The 14,932-nt window shown below is 39.1% G+C and overlaps 1 protein-coding gene across 1 annotated transcript in view; it reads right to left on the reverse strand.

The window, feature by feature from the left end:
• LOC122224220 (ovostatin homolog 2-like) overlaps nucleotides 1-14,932 on the reverse strand; it is a 54,005-nt gene that overhangs the window by 11,475 nt on the left and 27,598 nt on the right. The window contains exons 16-26 of the mRNA XM_042945767.1: nucleotides 13,526-13,696; nucleotides 12,389-12,533; nucleotides 9,030-9,135; nucleotides 8,378-8,606; nucleotides 7,692-7,821; nucleotides 5,269-5,387; nucleotides 4,276-4,327; nucleotides 3,433-3,516; nucleotides 1,838-2,014; nucleotides 970-1,051; nucleotides 182-338 (exon numbers count right to left, since the gene is read on the reverse strand). Coding sequence (XP_042801701.1) covers nucleotides 182-338; nucleotides 970-1,051; nucleotides 1,838-2,014; nucleotides 3,433-3,516; nucleotides 4,276-4,327; nucleotides 5,269-5,387; nucleotides 7,692-7,821; nucleotides 8,378-8,606; nucleotides 9,030-9,135; nucleotides 12,389-12,533; nucleotides 13,526-13,696 — 1,452 coding nt within the window. The remainder of the gene's footprint in view (nucleotides 1-181; nucleotides 339-969; nucleotides 1,052-1,837; nucleotides 2,015-3,432; nucleotides 3,517-4,275; nucleotides 4,328-5,268; nucleotides 5,388-7,691; nucleotides 7,822-8,377; nucleotides 8,607-9,029; nucleotides 9,136-12,388; nucleotides 12,534-13,525; nucleotides 13,697-14,932) is intronic.

A 14,932-nucleotide genomic window follows, 5' to 3' on the forward strand; every position in this document is an offset into this window, starting at 1 on the left:
TTAACATGCATGCAGGGGAATGAGGCTGTTGACCAGTACGCCAGGGACCTACGACTCTGGTGGACTCAGAAGGGGTAATATTCCCAGGAAAAATATTCCTGTTTTAGATGAGTTAGACCAGAAGTAGGAAAGGTAGGCAATGCAATGACGCGAGGAAGGCCTAATTCTGTTCATCTCTCACCTCCCAGGCATTGTTGAAAAGCTTGCCATCACTTTTAAAGCAGCCATCGATTTGCTGTTTGCTTGAAAGCCAGAGCAAGGTCTGTTTTTGAACTTGTTCATCAATGTAAACATATTCCTTCATTTTCTCTAATGTCTTAAAAGTAAGGGCACTGAGCCTGTAATACAAATCACTAGTTAGACAACAGTTAGATAAGAAAGAGACGTCATTTCTCCAACAGGTTCATCAGCATTGTTCCCCTTCAAGAGTGGCTGCGTCTGATTTGGCTCATGTTGACCGCAAAGAACATTTACTGAGAGTGGATTTTTCCACTAGGTCAGTAAAATGCTGTGAACGTCAATATGTGAACATACACGTAGGTAATTTCCAGCGTGTTTCCACTCAAAATTCTTGTTTTGTGGTTCATTGGATTATCTATACACGGAGACAGAATGGGTTTAATTAGATGCTCTGGGGCCTTCTGGTTTTACTTTCCTCTCTCCTGAATCTACATGGCTCTCTGAGAAGTGTAGACCAACCTGTGTCACTTGCCACAATGTTAGGCTGTGGGGGTACAGGGGGGTGTCATTAAATGATGAGACTGCTAGGCAAATTGCCACGGTACTTTAGGTATATGGTTGTATTAGAGACAGAATAGTCAAACATTTTAGTCAATGTGATTCATTTCTGTAAAGTCACTTTGAAACTCATTTTGCTTCCAAATCCCACCGAACTCAGCCCCCTCAGACTGTCACAAGCCCTCTTCGGATCACTCTTACATTATTTAAAATAAAATGTTCATCTCTTACCATAGACTTCCTTTCCGGTTACTCTGCCAAAACACACTATATGAACCATCAAAATTTTTGAAAGACAACTGCTTTTGATAACCTAAAATAAAAAAAAAATAGGAAATTAGTTTTTCAAGCTACGAAAATTAGAAGAAAAAGAACGGCATAGTACAAGCCCTGTGTTTGGGTTTTATACAGACAGAAATTACTAGGAGGATCATTTCAAGTTTAATTTCTGAAATTTGGGTTCTCTATCCATAGTGAGAAGAAGTAAGTCATGCTTTACAGGGTTTTAATGACCAGATATGACATGTGACTATGCCTAGTTTAATAAGTGGCACTTAACTATTTAATACCTTTTCCTTAAGGTTAATTTATTTCTGTGATATCTTTCTGAAAAGTAAACCTGGAGAAATTTTCCTCTTGGATCTCTCCTTGGTGTCACATTTTGCAAGGTTTGTATATCCTTTTTTTTTTTTTTTTTACATACAAATCCAGTCACTTCATTACAATGGAATACAACTGGGCAAACGAATACAGAACTTGATGAGTGAGCTTTTTATAGCTATTAGTAACAAGAGCAACAAACTAGGTAGGGTGGCACAATGTCCAGATGAAAAAAAAACTGGGCTCATAATTTTAAAAGTTATTGTTCTAATCTGTGAAGCCGAATGACCGCATAGATACTGAAGTAAAAAGAAAAAGTAGCTAGGACTCAGACCACCTCAGTTCGGAGTCCAGACCCACTATTATGGGTCAAAAATAAATACCTACCTGCCCCCCCCCCCCCCACGAGACCACCTCATAATAATAGCTTTAGGACATCTTGGTATCAGGGACAATTGATTTTATTTATTATGGGTGGAAATTACGCAAATAGCCTCACCGTTAGACAAGAAAAAGAAAGCCTTAGATTTAACTTCCTCGGTCAACTGTTTAGTAGATTGTAGATAGTCTAGGACATAGGTATCCGATGCGAGTAGGGCAATATTCTGCTCTCCACATCCATAGGGCATTTGGAGAAGATTCTCCAGATTCTGCATCGCAAGTCCTAGAATATCCCCTAAAAATAAGAAAAGCAGAAGGTTACCACCGCTTATGGTTGGTACCTCAGCATTAACAACTGCAGATAAAAGACACACAGTGGAAGTAGGAAATATTAAAAATCGCATTACAATTGTTTTTTAAGGGTTGTTTATTTTTGAGAGAGAGACATAATACGAGCAGGGGAGGGGCAGAGAGAGAGGGAGACACAGAATCTGAAGCAGACTCTTGGCTCCGAGCTGTCAACACAGAGCCCAACACGGGGCTCGAACTCATAAACCTTGAGATCACGAGCTGAGCCAAAGCCAGATACTTAACTGACTGAGCCACCTCGGTGTCCCTAAAATTGCATTTAAATGGTGGAAACAAGGAACGTTCTCCTGAGGTAATTCTAAAGAGGAGATAGGCGTAGCCGGTGAAGTTAAAGGAGTTTCTGGTATGCAAAATGTTTTTTTTTTTTGTTTAAATGTTTATTTATTTTTGAGAGGGGGGGACGCCGAGAGAGAGGAAGACAGAGAATCCCAAGCAGGCTCCTCACTGTCAGCGCCGAGCCCGACGCGGGGCTCGAACTCACGAACTGCAAGATTATGACCTGAGCCGAAACCAAGAGTTGGGTGCTTAACCGACTGAGCCATCCAGGTGCCCCAAAGCATACAAAATATTTCTGAAAATCTCCTTACCAGAGACAGGGGGAAGTTAGAAAAGTGTGTCTTTGCTTGTTTGCTTGTTAGCTTTTTGAGAAACTGAGCCTGTGAATTATAACTGCAATCCATCCCTCCCACAAAAGCATTAATGTTAGAAAAAGAAGTTTGCCTTTTGTAAAATAGATTTTGCCTGTTACTATGGGCTACTATAGGAATGGGCTAAATGGGTGATAGGTACTAAGGAGGGCACTTGTGAGGAGCACTGAGTGTTATATGTAAGTGATGAATCACTAAATTCTACTCCTCCTGGCCAATATTACACTATATGTAGCTAACTAGAATTTTTTTTAATGTTTATTTATTTTGAGAGAGGGAGACAGAGAGAGACAGGACACTAGTGAGGGAGGGGTAGAGAGAGAGGGAAACACAGAATCTGAAGCAGGCTCCAGGCTCTGAGCTGTCAGCACAGAGCCCGATGTGGGGCTCGAACCCATCAACCATGAGATCACGTCCTGAGCCGAAGTTGGACACTTAATCGACTGAGGCACCCAGGTGCTCCTTAGCTAACTAGAATTTAAATAAAAAATGTGGAAGAAAAAAAAGAAAATGGTACCATTCTCCTTTCAGATCCCACATGGAAATAAGCATAGAGAATGACCTTCAACAATCCTTCCCTCCAACTAATAGTTTAGAGAAATCTCTCCATTCTGTTATTTTAAGGATTATTTTTTTTTAAGATCACCTCAATCAAAATTTTCAACTCATTGTGAAAGACAAGATTTAGCCAACTTACCCACAACAGTGAAAAAGGCCCTGGCCGATCCTTCTACAACATTGTTTGGCAAGTCCAAAACGACCTGATTGGAGACTTTGGTCCCTAGATGGAAAATATTGATAAAAAAGATAATGTGATAACTTTCTTTTACAGACAACAGCAGCCAGATACGTGGGACAAACATATTAGGAAATAGATTTCATTATTGACTTCTTTTTTGCAAGTTGCTTATTAGAAAGATGAAATTGAAATCTCTGATCTCAGTTAGAATAATAATACATTCAGAGAATGGTGTGTGTGTGTGTGTGTGTGTGTGTGTGTATTAGATAATGGCCCTTAGTTTCCATTAGTAGAGTGCCTAAACTCCTTATGTGTGAAAAAAAAATGTAAAAAGCTACTGACTATGACATATAAAACAGCACACATAGAAGGCAAAGTTTGGAGATTCCCACTAACATCAGATCATCATCAACAAGATGGCCACAAAGCAGGTGACTGAGGGGTGGTGATGTGTCTGTGGGTTGCTTTCTCCCCGTCCTGATCTTCCTCTGTCCAATGCTGTGCAACACATCATATGGCAAGAGGAGCCAAAAAATATGTAAAATGGGAAAACGGGTTGAGGCAGACCAATGTCATAGATGAACTGACAAAAAAATTCTCACAAATTATACTTTTGGTCAGCCAAAATTGTACAATGAAGATAAGGGATGGAATAAAATCATCCCCCGTTAGGTACTTAACATGAAATCACTGAAATTACTCAGTGTGGCCAGGGAACTAACGTGTAAGGAAAGGAAATAAGTTGACTCTGTTGACAAATTTTCTTTGGGACTAATTTGACCACCTAAAAGAGTCTCTTACCTTGTGTACAGATAAGGAAACTTTGAGTCATTTCTTTTTCAATACCTTCAGGCTGTCAAAGAGTAAACAAAGACAAGCACAAAGTAATGAGTCTGGGGCACCTTCCATGTAGGAAACGTAATCCAGAATCAGCTCAGAGAGGCATGACTGGCCCATGTTTGTCCCCGGGAGATGATCCATTCATTGACCCCTTTTGTTTAAATTTGGAAGTCACTGTATAGTACCAAGATCTACTTTAGACCCTGTGTTCCCGTTGTTCGAACAGAGATAACTTCGATATCATTGTGGGACACTGTCGACCCCCCGATCCCGTCCAGCATCTCCAATGACAAATGACAGTGTTTTGTGGAGTAGGACCAAGAGGCGAGGTGAGAATTATCTACTGAGAATTGTTAATTCTTTTTGAGGATGATGGGATGTACACCGGAGTGTAGGACAAGTAGATTTGTCTCAGATTTAAGAGTCGGTTAAAAAAAAGGAAGGGAAGGTGCACCTGGATGGCTCAGTCGGTTAAGCAACTGACTTTGGCTCAGGTGATGATCTCACAGTTCGTGGGTTCGAGCCCTGCATCGGGCTCTGTGCTGAGAGCTCAGAGCCTGGAGCCTGCTTCGGATTCTGTGTTTGCCTCTCTCTCTGCCCCTCCCCCACTTGTGCTCTGTTTCTCTCTCTCTCTCAACAATAAATAAAATGTAAAAAGAAAAAAAAAATTAAAAAAAAAAAAAAGGAAAGGAAGAGCAACAGGTCTACAGGAACCATGAGTCGGGAGCAAGCAAAAAATCATCAAGCCTGTTTCAAATATTAAGCTTTACTATCCTGGGTCAGATATGAATTAAAGAAAGGATGAATTTTCCTGCTGCTTTAATTCATCTAAAATGATATGTTTTGTGTCAAAAGTCACTATACTCAATTCATTAAGTATATTCAAGAAGAATGCCTCCCTGTATTTAACCCATTGCTTATCTGAAAGAGCCTGACAGTTTTGCATGTACATACCTCCACCAATAGACTTTTGACCACAGTATCTTTCCAGTTTAGATTCTGCTGATCAGTTGCTTCTTTGGGGCAGGCACTACTTTGTCTGGACTCAGCAACTACCGTGATATTCACTTTACCTGGAAAACATTCCTGAATGTAAGTTAAATTGTTGACCATAGGCCTCTTCTGTAATGGGAAATGGTTAGACTCTACGAACCACATCTTGAATTGGATGACCTGAATACATACTATCATCGTGTTTGTGCTTGACCAAAATAATTTGTTCTTTCTCCTGCCTGAAGATGATTTGATATGCTCTGTTTTAGCTGTTTCAAGATCCTTATGTTAAATACACGATTCATTATGTAAAAAACAAAACAAACAAACAAAAAGAATCAGATCTAAATACAAACAACTTGATAGTTGCCAGAGGGAAGGGGGTGGGGTAATGGGCAAAATGGGTGAAGGAGAGGGTTCCAGTCATGGAATGAATAAGTCATGGGAATAAAAGGCACAACATGGGGAGTATAGTCAATGACACTGTAGTAGCCTTGTATGGAGACGGATGGTGGTTATACCATAGTGATGTTCAATCACTAAGTTTTACACTTGAAACTAATGTCGCACAGTGTGCCTACTCTACTCAAATAAAAAAGAAGTTAAAAACCAACCCAACAAAGATAATAAATGATTCATTTATTTAATTAAAAAGTAAAATATTTTAAGGAAAAATAATAATTTGCAAAGCCACCAGAGAAAATTCCTTGATAATTGGTTGTCGATAAAGGTTACGTATACCAATATGGGGACAGAACATCAAATAACCAGGGATCCTCACTTTTCCCAAGTTTGAACAAACACAAATAGTAAAATATGACATAGTGGAAAGGGCACTGGATTTAAGTCAGTGCTAGCAAGGAATCCATTGTTTTTAACTCCCCGTGAATCATGGGTCATGTAATTAACACTGATCTTCAGTTTCATTGTAAAAATTGGAAGATTGAAAAAGATAATTCTTTTGGCTTCCTATTACTGTATGCCTATATACCAATATATATAACCAATTACTGTTCTTGTTTTTACTTGTTGCTGTGTTTTGTTTCATTTGTTTCCTTTTAAGAACGACTTTGATTCTCTATTCTTAGAACTGTGTCCCCCACTTAATGCCATAAAACTTACCATAAAAAATGCCATATAGTATTCTATCTCAATTGCCAGGGTAAGATTTTTGAAGACTTAAGTGTAGTCAGAAAAATCGAGAAACAAAATCTAACAGGGAAAGTAGTTTTAGTCACACCAACATCACAGGTGAACCAAAATGATCTCATAAATAAACTCTTTGCTGCCTGCAATAACACAATGAACATGGAACATGAAATAAAGGAAATTTTAATGACAATTTTTGACATCAGCGATAACGAGTATCACGGCTCTATCACATCTAGCATTTTGTTTACTAGTTTTTTTTTTAACTTTCCCTTCCCTTATATTTTCAACAAGATACTTGCAAATTTATTTTTCTATATTGCAGATAACACATGCATGAAGAAAATACTCTTCTCAGTGTCTGATCTCCATCCAAGGGTTCACTGTTTTTGATGTTTCATGATATATCTAGCAAATTTATAAGTCCTGGCAATCATCATGATTGAGGAGTAATTTTGGTATAGGTGACGCATGTATGTCCTTGATGATAGGTGAAGGAGCAAGTTAGAAGTGGAGGACCTGAGCAACATTAATAACAATATAACCTCCTTTTGGGACATGACATATGGATTTGATAGATCATGGAAATTGGCATTTATATTGTATTTAAATCATGTTATGCTTTTATACAAATGAATGGTGGCTTTGCATTAGCAACTGGAAAAGAGATTATCAAAATAGGATTTTTAATTGAAAATTTACAAAGAGGAAGGGCACCTGGGTGGCTCAGTCATTTAAGCGTCTGATTCTGGCTCAGGTAATGATTTCATGGTTCAGGGGTTCCAGCCCCACATCGGGCTCTGTGTTGATGGCTCAGAGCCTGGATCCTGCTTTGGATTCTGTGACTCCTGCTCTCTCTGCCCCTCCCCTGCTTGTGTGCTCTCTCACAAAAATAAATAAACATTTAAAAAATTTTTTAAAAGAAAATTTACAAAAATGAGACTTACAAAATGTGAGGGAGAAAACTATGTTTGTATAGAGGATTTAAGGAAAATAAATGAAGGCCATAAAAGTAGGCTGTTTTTTCCCTACATCTATTTCACCCATCCTGGGGATTAAGACTGCACCTACCATGATGAGACCTGAATAATGTATAGAATTGTTGACTCTGTTGTAAACCTGACTCCGATATAATGCTTTGTGTTAACTATACTGGAAATAAAAGTAAAGAAAAAAAAAGTTGAAAAACAAAAGGGCTGGTTTTCCATGAGGGATTGGCATACCCATTGACTTACCCAATGTCTTCGGTAGAAGAGTCCAGACATACGTTTTCTTCTCTCCAGCTTGGATAACCTCACTGCCATTGTTTTTAGGGGTGCTGATATTTGCTTCAAAATACTGAGATGATTCCAGCCGAACTGAAATCTGAAAAAAAAAAAAGTCAAGCAATGAGGGTGGCATTCTAAAAACTTTGTTGCTACGATTCCTCTTCCCATCTTGAGAAAATTAACCAATTTGCTAGCAAAAACAAAAGACACCAAATTACTTCTCACAAGAAGATAAACAATGGTAAAACACACAGCAGTATGTTATGATATTCTCAGAGTTGTATTCAAATCATTGCTGTGAATTAAAACAGCTGTTGTTTAAATTTTTAAATGGTTATTGATCTATTTTGAGAGAGAGAGAGAAAAAAAAAAACAAGCAGAGCGTGAGCGCAGAGCCCAGTGTGGGACTCGGTCTCACGACTGGGAGATCACCACCTGAGCCAATATCAAGAGTTGGTTGCTCAACAGACTGAGCCATCCAGGCTTCCCTAAAGTAAGTATTTCTCCCTGAGGAATATGGGAACAGGTCTTATAACTTGATAGTGCCATTTTTGCATTTGAGAATAAAGAGACTAGGGTAATATTCAAGGAAAATATTGAGAGATCTTTTGGCGTTGGTAGATTTCGTGTCCAGATCGAAGGGAACAACTTACCTCTACACACGTACTCAGGTAGCTGAAGACACTGACAACCAAATCGGATTGTTCATTTCGAACAACTGAAAAGGGCAAAGTCATTTCAACAAAAAAAGGCTGGGAGATTTCCAGAGTGACTGTTGATGAAATGCCAAATCCAGCGTCACCATTCACACAGAAGCCATTTGCCTGCCACTGGGTTATGGTATCAGGGACGAGGAAGGACATGTTTGCTGAACCTGAGGAACTAAGGAGACATCATTGATAAAATGCATTCCTTGTCTAAACAAGGAAGCTAAACTTCCTAAGTCGTGCAGAGCAAGCAAAAACGTATTAACTGAAGGTTAAAAGTAAGTTAAAATGTTTAGACAGGGCATTAGATAACAATCTTGAAAGCCGTATTTTTATCAAATTTATCTTTAAAAATGGCAAATTTCTTTGAACACTGCACAATTTAAAAAAAAGTTGAAGCAGCTTGCATCTGCCTGCATGAGATTAATAAATGAGAAACAATGCTAGAGAAAAAAAAATAACGTGATCAGGACATAACAATGAATGATCGTCTATTTTACAAATACGGTATTGCTTTATACGGCCGATGGTGAAGTTTAAGAAATAACAACGAAAAGAAAATAGAAATAAACACAGGAGAGAAAACTCAAAAACTCACTCGACACTGACGAGGTCCCATATCCACGTCTCTGGAAAGTTTGTTCTTACCGTTTCTATTATAGCTTGTTCTACATAGTCAAAATTCTCCTTCAGGCCTCCCCCAGCTAAAAGACAAGAGAAATGCTTTAGACAAGAGAATAAAGGTATGTGTTTCAAAGGCACACACCTATAAGCTATGTCGTTAATCACACATGCTTAATGTGAAGCAAAATAGGGCTTTGCTCCCGGGGCTCATTGCCAATAAATGTATATCTACACCTAGGCATCGGCATTTTGATGTTCAAATCTCTGCCATTATCCAAAACCACAACAAACCGACAACAATAACAACCGGGCTACATTGTGCCTCCAGGGCCAGATTTAGAGAAAGTGATGTTTGTTCCTGAATTGAGCTTCTCATTTGACATTCTGGTATCTTGCACTTACTTGGCCTCTAGGCTGTAACCGGCATTCTTAATCACTGCGTCCTTTTTTTTTTTTTTTTTTTGATTTTTTTTTTTAATGTTTATTTATTTTTGAGACAGCGAGAGACAGAGCATGAACAGGGGAGGGGCAGAGAGAGAGGGAGACACAGAATCTGAAACAGGCTCCAGGCTCTGAGCTGTCAGCACAGAGCCTGACGCGGGGCTTGAACTCACGGAGTGCGAGATCGTGACCTGAGCCGAAGTCGGCCGCTTAACCGACTGAGCCACCCAGGCGCCCCTCACTGCATCCTTTTTAAATAGACACTCCTGTTAACTTTCGTGACACCACATCCTTCTAGTTTTCTTCTCTTTGGCCACTCCCATTCTCCCCATTCTGTGATCTCCCCCTCTTTGACTGGTTTCTAAGAGCTCTGGTTTCTAAGACCTCTTCTCTTCTTTAGGCACTGTCTCCCCATTGACATCCCCACACATGGCGCCATTACAATACGTGTGCTGAGGTCTCCCCCAGCGCCCCCCCCCCCCCCCCCCCCCCGCATCTCCAACCTGGACATTTCTTCTTGGATACTTTACAGGCATTTCAAATGAAACTGTTCCAAAAGTAAACTCATTATAGACACCCCCTTCTCCTCTCTAGTATTTCCTGTCTCCCTGAAAAGTACCAAAATCCACTCACTTACCCAAATCAGAGACTTAAGAATTGCCCTTGATCCCAGACCTCCTTTCTGCGTTTTCTATCCTAACCAATCTCTGAAAAGAGCTCTCAGATCTATCCATGTTTCTCTATTTCCACTGCCTTTTTATGGTAGTCCTAGCACTGCCGTCTCCCAGTTTAATTACTAGCATTTAGAATATTTCATACAAGCAGCCCAAATCCCAATCCCCTTTTCCATAGAGCAGCCAGAGATATCTTTTAAAAACACATATTAGATGGCGGAAAACTTGTCAATCGTGTATTATTTCACTGAAATGAATTGTAAGCGCTTTCAATGCCCTACAAGGTCTTCCTGAGCTGTCTATCCCTCTTGCTTGGCCTATCTTTACTTTTGCCTTTGAGCCATCCTTCTGCCACCCTGAAACACTTTTGTTTTCTTCGCTGGTCTTGCATAGTGCTTCCCTCACTGCTTGGAATGCGTTTTCTAACTCCTTTGCGATGTACAATCATTCATCTTTCAGGTCTTGGCATAAATGCCAAGGATTTAACAGGCCCTGGAGGAATTTATGTCTCCTGTTTATATTCTTCCCATTCCGTGCACTCTTCCCAGGCTTTTGGTGTTCCTGCTTCACTTGTCATGCTTCCCTGTGAGACTAAAAGTTCCAGAAAAGCCGAGATGAAGCCACTGCCTTTACGATGCGTAACTCCGTACCTGGCCTCAATAAATGTTTGTTGAGTGAGTTAACAAATGAATAACTGAAGAAGGAGGACATTACAGGGAATGACTTTGGGGTTCAGTATATTTCATTGAAAGATACTAAGCAGTTTAAATGTGTCTGATAAAGATTACTGAATGTAGTGTCATCGAGTAGCAGAAAAAAAAGTACAGAGCTTCAACCTCTTGACTAGGACTTCGAAGCGGTTTTAAACTCTACACTTCTAGGGTCTCTTGAGTACCTGCTGAATCCACCCTTGCATGAAGTTGTTAGGGCTTTCATTTTTCTCCAGTAGTTTCTGGTACTCATCTTCAGGATCAGCCCCACTTCGACTACTGGACTCACTCGATATTGTGTAGGGGGATTTGTGGGTGTCATTCACGTATTTTCAGATCTGGAATTCAGCTTTGATTTTAGTCCCATTCCGATGATCTTGTTTCATTTGCTTTCCCGACTACATTCCCGTTTTGAACATCTGTCTCATTACCTCATTCGCCTAAGATGATGGCTGATTTTTGTGTTTACAGCCCTTTCAATAGAAAATGGACTACTATTTGAACTCACGTCTCTGATGCCAGCTTTTTGGCTACCTGGGAATCAAAATGCCTTCTGTCTTGAACCCTGTGGATTGTGGTTTACACGTAATACAGGTATAAGGGCCCCATCAGGACACCTTCTCCTGTATCACACTCACTTACAATGATTGTCCCTCCCGCATCACGACACATTGCCTGCTCTTAAACACTTCTGATTCTGTGTTCTACCGATAAAAATAAACTTCCTTGTACATCCGAAGGTAATTCTTCCTTTGAACAACAACAACAAAAAAACCCAAACCAAAACCCAAAAACCATTTCTAGTCTGCCTTATCCTGCAGGATGTCTAGTTGTAGTCAAAAACATGGCCTAATTCACATATAAATCCCAATTTTTATAGTTTTATCACAAATACACCCAGTTCCACAAACTCTTTTAGCCATCTCTAAGACATAAAATTCTAGATTACCCACATGCAAGTCTAACTTTTTTTTTCCCCTTCCCCTCCCCCACGGTCTTCTGTTGTTCCTCAGGATCCACATATGAGTGAAAACATATGGTATCTGTCTTTCTTTGTATGACTTGTTTCACTTAGCATAACACTCTCCAGTTCCATCCATGTTGCTACAAAAGGCCATATTTCATTCTTTCTTATCACCATGTAGTATTCCATTGTGTATATAAACCACAATTTCTTTATCCATTCGTCAGCTGATGGACATTTAGGCTCTTTCCATAATTTGGCTATTGTTGAAAGTGCTGCTATAAACATTGGGGTACAAGTGCCCCTATGCATTAGCACTCCTGTATCCCTTGGGTAAATTCCTAGCAGTGTTATTGCTGGGTCATAGGGTAGGTCTATTTTTAATTTTCTGAGGAACCTCCACATTGCTTTCCAGAGCGGCTGCACCAGTTGGCATTCTCACCAACAGTGCAAGAGAGATCCCGTTTCTCCACATCCTCGCAGCATCTATAGTCTCCTGATTTGTTCATTTTAGCCACTCTGACTGGCGTGAGGTGATACCCACATGCAATTCTAGCTGGGGCACTGTATATTGGCCCATATCCTTCTGCGTCTAGATGCAATGGCCTGAGGAATGGCATCCTTCCCTCCGTTGAACATACTTCCGGTTTCCGGTAATGAAGGTTGGTAAAGACTTTCAGACCCATAGCCTTCAAAGAAACAAACAACAAAAGAAAGCTGTGTGTTTCTTTCATGCAAGACCTAAAAAAAGGCCTACCAACTATATATTATAATGATAAACAGATGATAGAAGTTTCCTCTGCCAGCAAGGGTGTGGGATTTTAGAAGTCAAGTCAGCTCTATTTGATGTATGGAAAGTCTTTAATTTGGAACAAAAATGATAAGCATTATGATTTATCTAGCATGTATGTGCCAGGATTTTGCTAAGTATTTTAAGTCATTCTCCATTTAATGCAAAGGGAAAAATACTTATGAGGTAAGCACTATCATCACCATAATTAATGTCAAACAGATGCAAACACATAGATATATACACATGCACTGCACAGCCCCTTGTAGATTAAACTAAAGTCTGTCTAGCCCTTTTTCTTCCATGCCTTCTGACTCCTCTTATGGAGACTTCAGCGGATCTAATTGATGGAGCCTGGATTATATTTCAGCTTCTTGGTTTGGTAATTTCTGTGTAACACTTATTGCAATAAATTGAAGACTGGCTCATTACTTCGAACACAAAGTTTTATAATTTCACTGCCACTTATTTTTAACAAAAGAGGGAGAAAATCAACAAAAATTAATACCTTTTTGAAAATCTTTTACTTATTTTTGAGAGACAGAGGGAGACAGAGCATGAGCAGGGGAGGGGCAGAGAGAGAGGGAGACACAGAATCCGAAGCAGGCTCCAGGCTCTGAGCTGTTAGCACAGAGCCCGACGTGGGCCTCGAACTCATGAAACATGAAATCATGACCTGAGTCAAAGTCAGACCATTAACTGACTGAGCCACCCAGGCACCCCTTAATATCTTTTTATAAGATAGTTTCTGAGTCATCTTGAAAGAGATTACTGACACCAGTCTCCAAGAATAGGAAGAAAACGACACATTTAATAAAACACAGATATGCATTATGAATACTACAGTTAAAATTGAAATGAAATAATTTTTAAAGTCTTAAGTGATCTTACCCTGAGAATATCATAGGTGTCTCCATCCCCATAGTTGCTTACAGGTATATAATACAAACCATTGTAGAATATATCCTTCTGAGGAATGCAAGAGTCAAACTTGCCATCATCAAGGTTGAGGCCATGATAGAAATAACCATACAGTTCTACACGTGGAAGCAGATCGTACACCTATGAGAAAAATCACATGGTTCCCAATGGTTTTAAGCATTCCTCTTTTATTTTTACAAAATTGGCAAGTATTTTAAATACTTTTTAGTTCCATAATAATCTTCTCTTTATTTTAAGAGCATAGTCATAATATTTAATCCAACATTTTTTGTCAACTCATCCTTCCAGAAGAGGGAAACTTCAATTTTGTTTCAGGTGGTCAGTGTCATGTTCATAAAGTTTTCCGCTTCGGTTCAGGATTTAGGATAGCATGTAGGGTAGCATTCTCCACTCCTATTTCCATCAGCAACAATATTTGTAATTAAACAAATAGCGTTTCATTAAAATAACTGGAAAAGGCACTCTTTATCAATGAACACTGTCCACAAACATATCAAGAACTGGAAAAAATTAATTCCATACCAAACTGCTATAAGATAAAGGAGAAAATGAAAATCAAAACATTTCAGCTGATGCAACTTGTCTGCTAAAGTCACTAACTGAACAAATAGAGAAAAAGCTATACCAAAAAAAAGAAAAACCAAAAACATTTCATATAAATCAAATATTCTTAAATTTTTTTTTAATGTTTATTTATTTTTGAGAGACAGAGAGAGATAAAGAGCACTAGCAGGGGAGGGTCAGAGAGAGAGGGAGACACAGAATCTGAAACAGGCTCCAGGCTCTGAGCTGTCAGCCCACACGGGGCTCGAACAGAGTGCCTGCCACATGGAGCTCGAACCCATGAGCAGTGAGATCATGACCTGAGCCAAAGTTGGATGCTTAACTGGCTCCAGGCACCCCTAAATCAAATATTCTTAAACATTCACTGGGGGTACTAAAAAAAGCACCATGAATTGGAAATTCAATAAAGAAAGAAAGGAAATGAGAAAGACCTAGGAAGAAATAAAATGATAATTTATTAAAGTCAGAAATAGTCAAATTAATATCAGATATAAACTCCAAATTATACAGAGCTCAAGAAAAAATAGATTGAAAGAAAACTTTAAAAAGCAACATAAAAATAAAGAAAAAAGAATAAAAATGAGAGGAAAATAAATTAAAATGAGTCATAGGCAAAGCAGTTGACTTGGAAAGCAGGCAAAGAAGATCCAATATTGCTTACAGAGTTTTTCTAGAAAGAGGAAAATGGAAAAACTAATATTTAAAATTATAATTCAAGACAAATTCTGGAAATAAAAAATGAGTTTACCCAATGCATGGGCCTACTGACTAGCTGGTAAAACATCTCCCAAA

This window comes from Panthera leo, chromosome B4 (assembly GCF_018350215.1).
Source record: "Panthera leo isolate Ple1 chromosome B4, P.leo_Ple1_pat1.1, whole genome shotgun sequence".
Lineage (NCBI taxonomy): Eukaryota > Metazoa > Chordata > Mammalia > Carnivora > Felidae > Panthera > Panthera leo.